The sequence below is a fragment of the Aptenodytes patagonicus genome, chromosome 13 (assembly GCF_965638725.1).
Source record: "Aptenodytes patagonicus chromosome 13, bAptPat1.pri.cur, whole genome shotgun sequence".
In the NCBI taxonomy this organism is placed as follows: Eukaryota; Metazoa; Chordata; class Aves; order Sphenisciformes; family Spheniscidae; genus Aptenodytes; species Aptenodytes patagonicus.
In genome coordinates, this window is record NC_134961.1 from 18,816,669 (window position 1) to 18,832,517 (window position 15,849).

At 35.6% G+C, this 15,849-nt stretch overlaps 1 protein-coding gene across 26 annotated transcripts in view; it reads right to left on the reverse strand.

Moving 5' to 3' along the window:
* Window positions 1–15,849, reverse strand: part of RBFOX1 (RNA binding fox-1 homolog 1) — a 1,372,937-nt gene that overhangs the window by 46,796 nt on the left and 1,310,292 nt on the right. For all 26 annotated transcript variants that reach the window (XM_076351295.1, XM_076351294.1, XM_076351293.1 and 23 more), the window contains one exon: window positions 5,055–5,187. In XM_076351295.1, the coding sequence (XP_076207410.1) occupies window positions 5,055–5,187 (133 nt within the window). The remainder of the gene's footprint in view (window positions 1–5,054; window positions 5,188–15,849) is intronic.

Consider the following 15,849-nt stretch of genomic DNA (forward strand, 5'->3'; position numbering starts at 1 on the left):
GTGGGACGTCATGCTCAGTATATAAAGCCGGGGGAAGAAGAAGGAAGGGGGGGACGTTTGGAGTGATGGTGTTTGTCTTCCCAAGTAACCGTTACGCGTGATGGAGCCCTACTTTCCTGGAGATGGCTGAACACCTGCCTGACGATGGGAAGGAGTGAATGAATGCCTTGTTTCGCTTTGCTTGTGTGCATGGCTTTTTCTTTCCCTATTAAACTGTCTTTATCTCAACCCATGAGTTTTCTCACTTTTACTCTTCTGATTCTCTCCCCCATCCCACCGGGGGGGAGTAAGCGAGCGGCTGCGTGGTGCTTAGTTGCCGACTGAGATTAAACCACGACACCTGCTTTCGGTAGTTTGCCAAAGAGAACAAAACCTGCTTCTTTCTCCTTTCTTTTGGCAATGTAAGTACTGCCAACTGCACCCAAAATCTGTCATAAGAGTACCTTTACTAGTAGCTTCTGCTTTATTAGGACATTTCTTACACCATTAGTAGGCACTTTGTCAATAAAATAGATAATCCTAGAAAGACACAGGTCAAACCAAGACGACGTTTTTTACACTGTCGTCTTTTTCTTTTTTATCATTTAAAAATTATTTTGTACAAAACACTATCTAGTACCCAGAGAGAAGCCTGCAAGAAAGGTCAAAGAAGCAGTAAGCTCAAATCCTCCCACATGGAAGCTGTCCCAAGAAAGAAGGTATGAAAGGAATTTAGTCAGTTTAAAATAGTAACTGCTTTGCTCCTCAACCAAGTTACCAATCTTGCTGTGAAGTTCCCGGAGAGCCCCCTGGGATAAGCAGGCAATAGCTCATAGTTCCACAGCTACATCCTCCCATACTGACAGGCTTGGATCTCCATGCACCTCTCACACCATACACAACACGACCATCTCTTGCTTCTCTTCCTCCTGCAGCATAGTGTTGAAGCTAAGCTCTCCATGCAATAGAGATCTACAAACTCTTTACATTTCAGTGTTCAGTTTTCTCACACAAATGAAGCTTTACTGCCTTCATTTCAGTTTCAGTAGGTTTTTATGGTACATAAATGAATTATACATATGAAGTTATGAGTAAGCCGCACATTGTAGTATTTCAAGGCATTCGAAATGATGCCACAGATGCTAAAAATGAAGTATTTTCCATGAGCTAATAAACAAGATACTATCTCAAGGATTGGTGAAATGCCTCACTCACAAGAAAAGGATCCATTCATTATTTATGTAGTGCTACATATCTCATGAACACTGATTTAATTTTTAAATGACACATTTTAAAGCATGTGTGCTGTTCTTTGATTTATAAGAAAACAGTGGCCTTAAATATGGCTATATTCAACAATTTTCCTCAGACCTAGCAAAGTGTGCCATATTTGTTGTTCCCAGTAACTGTGAGGCACAGTGGAAGAGAGCTTTCCATATGAATCACACTAACTTGTTTTGCCCAATGACCACAAGATCATCTAGATTTCCTTACAGCCTGGGACGTGTTGCCATTTCTTAACTTTGTTGATAAATGGTTTCTAAGGAAAGGTCACAGTCCGTCTCGAACAGGACACCAGTGAACAAGAACAACCACAGATTCAAGGGAGACTGAATAGAAAGAAGGGCTTTGTGACAGAGCACGGAATCCTAAGACAGTGCTGCTGAGATAAACACTAGTAAGCAGCATGTCAGACTAGTCTAAGAAATACATGTTCTTAGCTTTACAGTCGATTTCCAAATTTAAAGCAAAATGATTCAGTTTCAGTTCCAAAACTCTGTAATATAAACAAGTGTGAAGAAGATTATTTCAGATCAAGTATTATATTTTATTTCAGTTATAAGCTTTCTAAGGTTAAGGAAATAAAAGAAAATGAAAAAGGTAATTTCAAACTTCAGCTTTATATTTTACACTTACATGTGGGCTCTTTTTTAAAAAGAAAAGTAATATTTTTTCTAACTAAACATTGCTGGAGTTTAATGTAAATTTATAATTAAAGTTATATCTGTCATTATACAAAATAAATGTCTTTTTTTTTTTTAATGATTGAAAATATTTTAGTATGAAACTGTTTGCTTGGCTCTAAGTCTGGGCTCCTTCCTTGAGTGAAAAATAAGAAATTGCTACTAAATGAATTGCAACATAGCATTCAAGGCTTTTTCCATTTTTCTTATCAACAAATGATATTCCAAGTTGTTTGTTTCCTCTGTAAGTTGATTCATTCTCTGTGATCTCTTTATTATCTCTGTAATTTTCATTGACTCCTACTCCCATTGTGACTGAAAACCACATTCTTATAATTTATTCTCATTGATTAAGGATTTTCTCTAATGAAAATTCCTTTTTGCTTCTTTGATAGGTCAGGGTACATAATGGGCGAGCACAGAACAAAGCACTGCAAAGAAATTCCAAATTGTACTATTGTATCAGTGAAGTTACTAGCACAAGATCTAATACACTAGACCAAAGAAATTATTTCAGAATAAAGCTTTATTAATCCAACTGTGGATAAGTGCAACGGAGGTATGTATGTATTTCTGCACTGATCCATGAGTTACAAAAGTGGGAAATTTATTTCGTGCATCAAAAAGTAGTGCCTTATTATAAAGCATAGGTGGATGGAGAAAATTAAACCTGACTAATATCTGAACTAAGACCTATCTAAATTAAGACAAAGCTTACTAATTGAAAACTTTTGCAGAGTCAAATTGTGTTAGAAAACATACTGACTGGCAAGGTGAGCCCTAGATTACTAAGGGTTCATCTCAGACAGCTGGAAGTCATCAGAACAATGAGAAAATGTGACTTCTTACTGATGTAATGCATGGCTGCCTCTGAAGTCAGCTTCAAAGACAGGTCATGAAAGTAGTAGGTGAGATCTGTCCAACCTAACTGTCAAACCATCCTGCAGAAGAATGTAAGAGTGTTGAGCTGACCTCTTGGAATCCAGTTCTGAAACACTGCTGAACCTGACTGCAGTGCAAAACTTCCGTATTAACTTACAACAGGAGTTCAAAACGCTTATACATCTAACTTACTACCTAAAGATGCTGAAAGTAAGCAGTACAATTACATGAGAATATATATGTATTACACTTGGAAATTTAATTCGTCCTGCTGAGTCGCTGTACTAACTAAACTATAAAAATTTATAACACACACACACAGAGCACCCACATGTGGCCCCTTAAATTAAAGCAAATTTAAGTTACTTACTGGTCTGAACGTAGTTACCCATTTTGCATATACGAACAAAAAAAGTGTTGTCCGACTCAAAAACTGTATCACACATAGCTGGTATATATTTTCTTATATTATTTTACGACTTTCTATTAAACTAAGATATTACGTTTGTGACATCATGAAACTGGTAACAACCCGTGTTGTTATCTCACTACATATTGTACACGGTGTTCAAATTTATTAATTTCTTTTTAAACTAAGTAGAGATAGAAAGAGTCCACTTTCTTTATATGCAGTATCCATTTCGTAGCTGAGACATTCATATTGAAATTGGCTCTTGCAGGGCATTCTAAACTCGTTACCATCATTGCCATGTACAAATACCTCTAAAGAGTCTGGGCAGCAGACTCCCACTTTGGTGGGAGACCATCCTTGTCCAAAGGTAACTCACACAATCTTCAAAAATCACGGTGTCTTTCTCCAGTAGTGGTAATATTGTTTTGCTTATTAAATTAATATTAGTTTGCTTATTAAACTACACAAAACACTTAAATAAAATAGAACACACTTTTACAAAATAACCTGGTTCTGTGGCATCATTTTTATATTCATTTTTAGAACATCTTATTTCTCTGAGGTGATAACTGCCCAATGTGAAGGAATGATCAAAGCGCCTGTCCTAAATATCCCTGAAAATTTAGTTCAATGGCTGACTGACTAGATTTGCAAACCTGTCTAGAAAAAGACACACCTTTTGGCTTAATAGAACAAAGGCTTCATGAGAAACTGAGGGAAGTAGTGAAGGGCACCCATCTTCTACCGTAACGAAGTAGGAGGACAGGATCATAGCAAAATCTTGTGCTGCAAGTTCCCTTACAGGGAGATATCCACAGTGAGAGCAGATGAGCTGTGGAACAGGACTTTAGTGAGGGCGGAGGGAGAGATCACCTTCATCCAAAACTTTGCAAACCCTTCCTGAGCCCTTCTGAGAAAGAACGGATTGCTCTACAGAGAGGTGGTGGCATATCTACCACAAATTTTTATGACAAAATACTATTCTGGCCTGGGATCTGCCAAGTTTTCTGATTTTCCAAACTTCCCAACTTCTTAATAGCTAAAAATCTTTTGACAGTGTTAGGACTTTTAAATATTATATGCAGCATACAAAACCTTTCTGTGTTAGCATTTACAGAGCTACAAAGAGAATTTGTTTCTTCCTTCTTTCCCTCAAAAATATACCTCAAAAAATTTATATATATCTTCTGAATTAACAGAAGATTATTAAGATTCTGGAAATTATTACTATGAATTTCTCCTTTGTTCCTTAGTTTTCTACTTGGTTTTAGTAATGCAGGTCACTGACAGTGAAATCTTAAGGTATTATTTAAGCAAATGTACTGAAAAACACATAGGCCTGAGAGAAGCACCCCAAATTTCTATCATGGTAAAGATATCAACTAGATAAACTAAACAAACTGCAATTAAAAAAAATAAAATACACCACTAAGCCTTCAGGTCCAGAGACAACTTTCAGTGGATTATTTGAAGAAAAAGAAGTTAACTTGATCCAACCTCCTTAATAACCAGATGTTTGCAATCATCAAAAATATATCTTTAGCTGAAACAATTTCTCTGTTCCAAAGCATTCAGTTTCTAAGAACATTTACATAACAATATGTGACATCTGAAATGCTTAAGGCCACCAACCATGGCAGTACAAATTACAGTCATTTTTCAATACTCCGTGCAAGGTGCACCACTTCCAGCGCTGGGATTGGTTGCACGCTGCGTTGGTTTCCGCGGTGAGACACGATCAGCATGCACCACAGTCGCAAACAGTTTGTAGCCTTTGGAGATTCATGCTAGTAGGTAAAAGAGGCTGATCTCCTTACCCGCCGTAGGCTGGAATTGGAGGGGGGGGTGCTGCTGCACGAAACGTGTTATACACCGTGCGACCTCGGCCTCTTAGGTGTGCACCTCTGTAAGCAGCAGCTGCAGTTGCGGCAGGGTAGGGAAATCCTGGCACTGTGAAGGAAAAAAGAGGAATGAATGTAAAATATTCAGATCAATCTAGTGTTTTAAAACACGGGTAATGTAGCAGCGTGTTTGTGCTTATATTAAAGCTTGCCTGTAACTGGATGAGGCAGTTGCCAAATAGGTAAATTACTACTCTGTTAACCGGAGGCCTCATCTTTTTACACAAAATCTTTGTATGCAAGCAGGAGACGGCAAACTGGGAATTTAGATGGCAGTATAATAGGTGGCTCTGATTCTCTTAGAAGACGCTATTAAAAATAATGTTGACTGTTTTAGCCAACACTACTAACAGGAGACTCTTGAGGTCCAAGTCACCCAGTTCAGGCTCAAATTCGTAATGGCAGAGACATTTCCATCATATTGTCGGACCTGTCTTCGAAAGTCAGCCCTGTTTTGAGTGGGGATGAGACGCTGGACCAGGTGACCTCCAGTGATCTAAATTATCCAGTGATTTTACCAATCTAACAGAGCTTTACTTTTGTTCAAAAGTTGATTATTAACTGGGTCTTAATTATGTACCAAGGGAAAGACAGACAGAGCAAGAGCTTTCTCAGATTTTGGGGGTGTACTTTGTTTATAACAGTATCCGTTATTTCTTCAAAGCCAAGAATTGCACAGTTTGGAAATATCTATACGAATTCAGATAATATTCAGACCCAATAGAAACAATTTAGACATATAAAAAAGAAATTAATTCAGACATTTTTATATTGTCATTGCAACTAAGTGTAAACTTTAACTACCATTCCATGAGAGACTTAAAATACTTTAATCAGAAATTGAACAGTAATACAGTACTAAGAGGTTTTTTTCTGTAAAACTTCTCTCTTCGTAAACTTTTTAATTGAAAAATAAAAAAGAAACTTTCCACTTTACTTTCTCTGCCAGTTTTTTAACCAATACTTCATTCCTTCATTTCTCCTTTGTACATATATTGCTGGCCAATGTTAGAACAGGTATTTTTGGAATTAATTCATCAATGAGAGAGAGAAAATCAAATCCAGCTCTGTTGGCACTCAGGTTACTTCAGTTGTGCTTCACTGCATTGAATTTTTTTCAGTGTGTAAATAAAAAGATAAAAGAAATAAATATTCCTTAGTAAAGCCCTAATAAAAAGCAAGCAAATGGAAGTAATTATGTCTAAAACTAAGTTTTTCAAGTCTGAAATATGAATTTATTTCAATCCACATTTGTCTTTCATCTGTTTTAGCATTAAGTTTTAAAAGACGCCTTGAATTTGAAAAGGAAAACGAAAAATTCACAACTTGCAGACGTCACTGGCTGAACGCATGAAGGAAAATACTATAATTATGGTGACTTCTCCATTATTGCCGTACTACTGTGGCGTTTGGGCTTTGCTAAGTCCTTCTCACCGACAAAAAGGTTATACAGTAACTCTGCAAGGATTTACATGTCTGTGATACAACATAAACCAACCTTATGAGAATACAATTAAATTAAAAGTTTTTTAAAAGTGCAAATACTGTATTTTTATTCCTCTTTCTGTAAAGAGAATGTGTCAAAATCAGAATGATTACAGTTACAGAACTCAATATACTGTTGATAACTTTGCAATCAACTGTATTTAAGAAGGATTAAAGAAATAGAGTTGTGGAAAGCATTTTTTTGGGGGAAAATGAACATATATATCATATACTTGGAAATTCAGAAGCTGCAAGTAATTTTGCATATGCAACAACACTGAATATTGAACAGTATAAATAGAGCAGTGCTAGAATCATCACCTACTGCTCAGACCATGTAACTTTTGTCCTATTCCTTTCCAAGTAAAGAGTCTTGCATACAAATTAGTACAATGTACATATGAAAAAGTAAAAGATAATTTTCAGCGGACAGAAGATATAAGCAAACATTATAGTAAAAAGGTCTACAGGTTGTGCCGTAGTTCCTCTGATAGAGTGGACTGTCTCCCTATACTAACAGATAAATAAGAGGTGCGATGCTCTAATAAAATTTCATAGATGGAAGTTAGCAATACATGAGAAAAACATGAGGGTTGGACATCATGGCGTCATCGTTCACTTCTGTCCCTTAGAGAACGTATTTGTGAATGCCACATGCTGGAGACTTCCTGTCTTGGCTTATATTAGGTGATGCGCACAACATACATTTTAAACTGCCACTTATCATAACTATTATCATGTCTGTTACTTCTGTAAGAGAAACAATGAAGTGGACTAGTACTCTTCAGCACAGAGAAGTGGTGACTGTGGGAGCTATAACAAAGCTCCACAATCATGAATAATGGAGAAAATATGGGAAATGGTGGCTCTTCACACAACCTCTAACGAAGCCACCATGGAACTTTCTGCCACTGGATGTTATGGATGTTAGAAGTTTAAAAGTTTGTATGATTGAAAAGGATGAACAGTTTCCCTGCAGAGAAACAGTATAAAGACATCACCTCTGGTTTACAAAAACACTCCAAATTGTACAAAGCTGACAATGTTCAGAGAACTATATACCTACACACTAGCTCCAGTCTTACAACCTTTACAATGCAGCTTTTGCTCCTTTCCAGACACAGGGTATTGGACTAGATGGAGAACTAATCTAATCCAGTATGACTACCTTTGTTATCAGAGTAACGTTTAGCTGCAGTCTGCCTGCATTAGAAAAAATGACTCTTTTCCACTTAATAGATGGTCATTTCTAGAAGTAGGTGTCTCCAATAATTTAAGAGTTAATTTGTGCCTTTTTTTTAAATCATGCAAATAAATAAATAAAAAGGAAAAAACCCAAGAAAACCGTGCTGAGAAGAGTTTGCTATAGCAAATGGGGAAAAATGGACTTGAGAGTCTGGCCAGGAAAAACTGACATCTGAAATGGTGGGTATCTTCAATGATAAACCTGAAGGTTGGTATTCTGTAGCTAGCTTTAAAAAATTGTATTCTTTAGGGACACTCTTAAACTACCAAGATTAAGAGAAATTTCTCTGACCTAAAAGCCATTGACAAAAAATTAATGAAGTCTGACAACCTTTGAGCAGTTTGGACAACTTCTTCACTTACATGTGCGTCTGTAGTTCTCTACATATTGATAGAAAACACACTTTCACAAGAAAATCAGAAGCAGTGGCAAAGAAAACCAAACCAATTCAAAAAAGTCTAAGCTCAAGCAATGTAAGGTATCTAACAGTGTTGTGGGCTTGCAATACATGGTCTGGAAACTCCTGCTCTAAAGTCTGTTTCAGCGATTGATTCTTTGTAATTAACATCTACATTTGGAAATACTTAAAGCACTTAAGTAGTCTTCTTCCAGTGAAACACTCAGGGTCCTAGACATACAGCCACAGACCTTATACATATGTGTGAAGAATGGACCTATCTCTTGATTATCAGAAGAAATTAGTAAATATAGGTCTGATGAAAACTAACTGGAATTATGCAGTTCTATGGGAGACACTGAGGATAAACCTCTGTGAAAGCATGAACTCCTAAAGTGTTTTGTGAGCATTTTTTTCCTTTGAATTGTATCACTCAATCCAGCTTTCACAGACATTTTAAAAAATAAATTTTGCAATAATTGAACATTTATCCTAAGTACTCTTTAATCTTCATGGTGGTCACACCTTGGAAAGAATTACAAGGGCCACTGACCTTAAATCTTTGACAGTGAATGGTTCTCTACAAAGAAATGTTACTGGAAAAGCAGAGTGCCCCATCAATGAATGAGTAAAAAAGAACAGAAAATATTTTTTTAAAAAGTTATTAAGTTTTTATGAGAAAGAAAGCTTTCTCTTATGAAAGAGGAGAAAAAGCTAGAAGGCAGAGATAGCAGGAAGAGTCATTTAGTCCGTAAGTGTTTACCAAATCCAGAACACATAATGGAGGCTCAGCATTCACGGGAGATACTAAGACAAGACAGTGATTTCTACCATTTTCAAAGGATCTGCAACACAAAGGATGTGTTAGAATGAAAAGCCTGAAGTAATTTAATTGTTTTGCTATGCTTGCCTTGCATTGTCTCCTTAATAAAATCATGAAGCATAAAATGTCTAGAGGAAAGCAAAACTCTAAAAAAGCTTGTAGAAGCAATTAGTAGAAGGTAGAGCAATGATTTGGAGTTCTGTCAGGAAGACGGTAAGACATGATGGAAACGAAACCTGAGAAATACGGAACTCAGAGTGACATCGCAAGGTCTTACGATCAAGTGAGGTCTAACAGCAGAGTTTATATAAAACAGAATTATATCCATCCCAAAAAATTTATTTGGGTCAGTCTGAAAATCAGAGTATCTGAAAACACACCTTCTATTTCCAGGTAGTAATATTAAAGATTAAGATTAGAGGTAAAATAATCAACAAGACCACGTCACCCTAGATTTGAGTTCAGCAAAAAAAATTATGCTACTTGAGCCCAGCTGAGAAATCAGATGGTTAGGAATACATAATAACCACAGAATTTATTTTGCTACCAACTTTTTAATATCCTCACCCCAAAATAACCAGCAGAAGTGGCACGATTAGAACACAACTGAAGAATGGTCTTCATAAAAACAATTTTATGAAAAGGGCTCTCCCATCAGGAAGCATTAAGTACTATTAACTAGCCCCAAAGGTAATGAATATACTAGCCAGGAGGGGTAAAGATTTTAATGACTTACAGTTTGTAGGTCAACCTTCCTTAGTGCCTCAGTGCCAAACTGCTGAAACTCAGTCAGTGAAAACACTATTATAATGGGGTTGAAAATGTGTTTGACTCTCAGCAGGGAAGCCTCTGAGTCCACTTCTAAGCAAAACTACCTTAAATTTATCAAAGTAATTTGATGACTGGAATTCTTCTGATCTGTGATAAAGGCAGATTTCTCCAACTACACGTTGATGATATGAGGTGATAATATGAGGTTAAGAAAAAAATAAAGACTTTTCTAAGGACTATATATAATCAAATATCAAGCCAAAGAAACAATTTACATTCTCATCTAATAGCCCCATCAGTTCTATAGTTATTCATTCAGCTATTCAAATATGAATGAGACTACAACAGCAACAAGAAAAAATCAATTTCTACAGTGGAACTGCAATTTTACTTTTTCAAATTAAAAAAGAAGAGTGAAAACAATATGCTGTGGAACTGCTTGGCTTTGCTTAATATAATTATCCAAAAGCTTACAAATCATCTTGTACTACAGCCTAAACGCAACTTTTTTTAGGAACAGTATGTTGGTAAGATTCCTGCTTTAAACTTATTTGTTCTGATTTTATATTTAAGAGGATAAAATTTTAAAAAATTGTAAATAAAAAATGTATTATTATGATGAACATTGTCCAAAAAGTTCTCTCTTCTGGACACACTTTGTAAACATGGAAACATTGTCAGGGTATCTCTTTCATCGAACTTCAGTTTAGATCTCAAACATGAAATCTGGTCAGCAAATTGCAACATTTAAGCAAATAAAAAGGCCTTTGGAATTAACAGGATTCATGTTAGTATATTGGCAAAATTTAGGCAACTAATGATTTTATATAGAAAACAAATATGAACGTGAGGAAACAAAGAGGAACTTAATCTTTGTGTTCACAGATGAAATTTAATCAAATCTTAACTTCTCCCAGAAGATGTAATATAAGCATTGGTTTTATTCATTTTTTATTAAATGGACGTGACAGGTAGGTGCACTTTCTAGGCACCTTATCTCAACATATGCCTTAGAAAACAAAGACTGAAGGAACAATGACAAAGCTTGAGTTCCCAAAAGGAGGAATATAACCTGGTAAAAAATACTTAAGGGTTATACACTGTGTATTAAAGTTTTAAAGCTTGGGGATAGATGGAAGAGTAGCAGATGCAAAAAACAACAGGGGGCAGATTTTGTATCAAAGCCATAAAAATATACAGCCATTTTAATGGGCAATTATTCTTTGCATTTGTGCTGTGGTTTGAATTTGTATGAGAGTGCCATATGCCTCAAGAAAGGTGTGCCATCAAAATGGATGAACGAATCTACCTCTCATCACTCCTAATGTCTCCTTCTTTGCACAAACTATTAGGTCATCCTCCATCAAGAGTTTTCGAATGTTTTATGGTGAAGAATTTTAACGCTACATCATGTTTGAATCAGTTTATAGTTAATTTACTGCAACATAGCCTAACTGTTAGAAAGGCAGGGAGACACTTTTACATTATTCCCATAGTGCAGGAGGATCCCTGTTAAGGAAACACTTCAGAAGTGCTGGACAATAAATTAAAAACAAAGAGATATAATGGGTAACATGCTGAGAAAGGCTAAGCAGAATAATCTATATGATATTATCTGAGATTTCTGGAACAGAATCAGGAGTTATGCCAATGTATTCTGTGTAGTGAGTTTTCACTTCACCGTAACAGTAATAAGTAGCATTACTTGGCATTCTTTAAAAGAATTATAAAAACTGTGTTAAAGAGGATGTGTGCAGATCTTTGCATTTAAATACACAGTCCAAAGTACAATGCAAGTAAAATTCAAGCTCTGTTACTACAGTGTTTAACATAAGAAGGCTTTGAAATTACATACATATGGATTCTTAAAATTTCAAGGTAAAAAAAAAAATCTTTAGAAAGTTCACAGTGTTTAAACATAGCAAGCTGAAAATACATTTTTTCACCTGTCACTTTTGTGAGATGATTATCCCTGGGATCTAGTTGTGAATTAACTGAATTCAAAGAAAATTTGCTATATATGTCAAATACAGTCACAACTGGTCACTGCTATTTCTTTCATTCACAATCTATTTATTTTTTGAAACACATACTTAAAATTAGTAGAATAATGATTTCCTTACTATTGTACAAAAATATATGTCAGTATTAAACACTGTTGTTTAGGAATGAATAAATCTGTATTTTGGACAAACCGTTACTTATAGGGCATTCTCATTTGAAATGCATTGAAAAGGAAAACAAAAATCCCTAATTAATGTACAAGTCTAATCACCATTCTCCACATGGAAGAGTAATTTTTCACTGTTCATTTGCTCAGTGTAATCTCAAAACTGACATAACAGAAAAGCAATGGCCTATAAATCTGCTCTCATTTGTTTCTTTAATATTCATATTCCATTGAACTACAGCTGCTTGTTGCTGCAGTCTATTACAACATGCAAAACTGTCGATAAAAATATTATGGAAGGCAAGATGTGTTTCTTCGTGGCTCTGTGTGCCATTTATTTTGAAAAAAGTAACAATAAACGACTCATGGATTGTCCCTTAGTTTGCTGCACGCTGGGTGATTAGTGATTAATTACCTTGCTGCAAATTGACATGGCACAAGGAAATTGACACAGCTCTGATTAATTAACTTTTTTATGTGAGACAGTTACTTACAAAACACTGCACACTGTAATTGAATCCCTTTACACAACACTACTGCATTAAGTTTCCAGTCAAATCCAAATTAGCACCAAATTTTACACAAATTTGGTGAAACTTTCTATGGTAGTGTACCCTGAACGTTTACATAAATATTCCTAGAAAGAGGACAGACAGCTGCTTTAAGACTCTGTTTTTAACTATTTCATCCTCAGACATATGAAAAACGTGTTAAGATTTTTCCATACCAAATCACCAACATAATCAAATGCACTCAAAAAACATACATAAAATATGTCAGTAAAAAGCAACCTCCTATTTAATGTGTTTATTCATATGTTAAATTGTAGGAAGACACTTAACTGTTCCAACAAAACTTGTTATTTGGTTATCTTTACCTTAAACTTGATTCCAGACCTAATTGATCTACTATTTCAACAATAACTTGCACATACCGAATTCACACTTAGTTTCCTTTATAATTATTGTAAGTATATATGGAATTATAATTTTTCTCTGCCCCCCTTTGTTTCATCTCCTCTAATATACCAATAAACAAACCACCATTGGTTTATATGTACAGTGACACCATTATATGCCAGGAATTCATAACCTTTGGAGCAAAATCTTGGTGCCAAAGCCTGGAAACTGTCTAATCTTTTTGTCTAAACTTTTTCACTGTGAGGGTGACTGAGCATTGGTTCAGGTACCCAGAGAGGCTGTGGAGTCTCCATTCTTGGAGATATTCAAAAGCTGTTTGGACGTGGTCCTGAGCAGCCTGCTTGAGGTTACGCTGCTTGAGCAGGGGTGGTGGAAAATGTGACCTCCAGAGGTTCCTTCCAACCTCAGCCATTCTGAGATTCAGTCATTTTGTGATTCTGTGATTATCAGAAATTCCCATATATCTCATCCTTCTTTTACTGAACTGTACATGCAGCCACCTGAATCCCTCAGGCATCAAGGGATTTCTCTTAACACGCAGAATAAAAAAAGGGAGGATGTGGAGGGATAAAAAAGAATCGATAAGATGATTGATAATTTTTTTGTAAAGCTAGGTAATTACAGCAACCTACAACTTTGAATAAAAAATGCTATCATTGGTGGTCAAATTACTTATGGTGTACTTAATAACAAAATACGAGTACTGCATGGTTGATGAATACAAAGAATACAAATAGTTGATGCACAAAAAATAGTTGACTTTTCGCAAAAGAAACAACTAACAAACAAGAAAAAGCTCAGTAAGTAAAAACAAACAACAAAGCAACTAGGCCATAAAGGAAAAGAAACAGTAGAGATCAGAGAAGGCACATCTGATCTTAAAATAAAGAACAATCTTCAAATATAGATGATCAAACTGATCAATAACTTGTCTTATGTTCCTGGTTGTTGGACTTCTACAGGTTCCAAGCAAATGGAAAAATTCCTCTGTGTCTAGCTAAACACCATTTCTGAGACAAAGTAAAAAGGACACGGTTGTGGAAAACTAGATGAAGAGTAGCACTACTATAAAGAGATGACAAAATTTAGTAATTTGAATGTTTATGAAAGTCAATTATTTGGCGACAAGAAGTCCTGTCTAGATGACCCAAGGATTACTAAAACTCAACAGAATTATTAAACTGTAAAAAAGAACACTGTCAGAACGTTGTTGGGTTGGGAATAATTTAGGCAGGAAGCGATTGAGGAAAAAAACCAGCTATTAACCTAATCCAAGCCATAATGGGAAAAATTGTCAAAACAAAGAATTGCACCTGCAAAGAGCCATATAGATATTAAAAATGTTAATTCCTCAAAAGTACTTACTATTTATGAAATTCAGGTTGAAGAATTTTGCTGTATACAACATGGTTTTAAGAGCCATGATTTAATAACAACTGTCACACAATGCAAGAAAGAGTGACACTAAAGTAAGTCTTTATTTGAAACCAAATCTGAAACCAAATAAGCTGAAAACCACAAAATTAACAACTTCACATCTGACAGAGAATGACTTCAGATGTATGGTCAACTGTGTGTGCCTACCTACTAAAAATGAGTAACACATCATCTAGAATGCAAAGCTAAGGAAACATCAGAAGCCTGCATCTAGGACTCTACACAAAGGATCTTATGTACAATAACATCATAGATCATGATGCAAAAAAATACTAAATGTAACTCTCACTATTTAGCTGCATACTGAGAGGAGTAAGTCCAAACAATCCTATTGTCCTAACTCATTGGTTAGTCACGAGTACTGCCACTGGCCAAGTGCCGTATCTCCATTAACAGGAAAGCACTAAGTTAAGACACATGAGATGCCCAACTGTCTTTGGTCAAACATGATTTTTGTTATTTGAACTAAAGGACAAAGATACTCTCTACAACTTACTGTTAAAAATGTTACGCACACCTTTCCAGTCACCTCCCACTACCCAGGTGTAGAATGGTGTATAAGTTAAAAAAAAGTCAGCGGCACACAGTTCAGGATACGTCTATCTTCATAAAACTCTTAAGCGTGCTAGTTCAGACACACTGCACCATCACTAAACAGATTAACAGAAGAATGGGTATAAACAGCAAGGCACTTAAAAACAGATTTGCAGGAGTGAAATGAAACCCATATTTACAGATTCTGGACAACTACAATACATCTTACTGATGATTCCTTAGTCACCATTTAAAATACTGATAGACAGAAGGACAGTTATCCTTAAAATAGTTACAGAAGGACAATATATAATGACACAGCACACAAAAAACGCTGTAAGAATTTCAGGCAGTGCTACCAAAAAAATCCAAAAGAGGTTCACTTTACAATTTAAAAAGGCTGATACTTAAATCAAGAATATAACATAATACATATGAATATAATTTTACTAAATTTTGTTAATTTTGTATTATCTTTATAACTATCTGACTTAGAAGTCAGTGGAGTTATCCTGCATTCAGATTTGTGCAACTTTGTTCAAAGCATGGTCCAATCCAATGGGCCAAAACAGTGTTTGAAAACCTTTTAAAGACATTTCAACAAGAGATGACATCAGTATTTTTCTCTGGAAGTGATACATGATTTTTCAACCTTTTACACTTCTATACATGGGGGAAGTGGAATCATGGAAAGCAACTAGTAAACTTCCCTTCCTACTTATTATTGATATCTTCTTTCTTTAAACGTTCATGTAAACCTGCTGTATTTTAACATACAGAGAAGGAAGGGCACTTTTCACATTATTCCTGGGTTACTACCAGGTGATTCTCTTTATAAATAAAGGCAATTAATTAATTCAGGAAGCATATTAAAAGATAGTTTGACTCCTAAATGTTCAGTAATGAGGTTTTTGTAGCCTGGAAATGG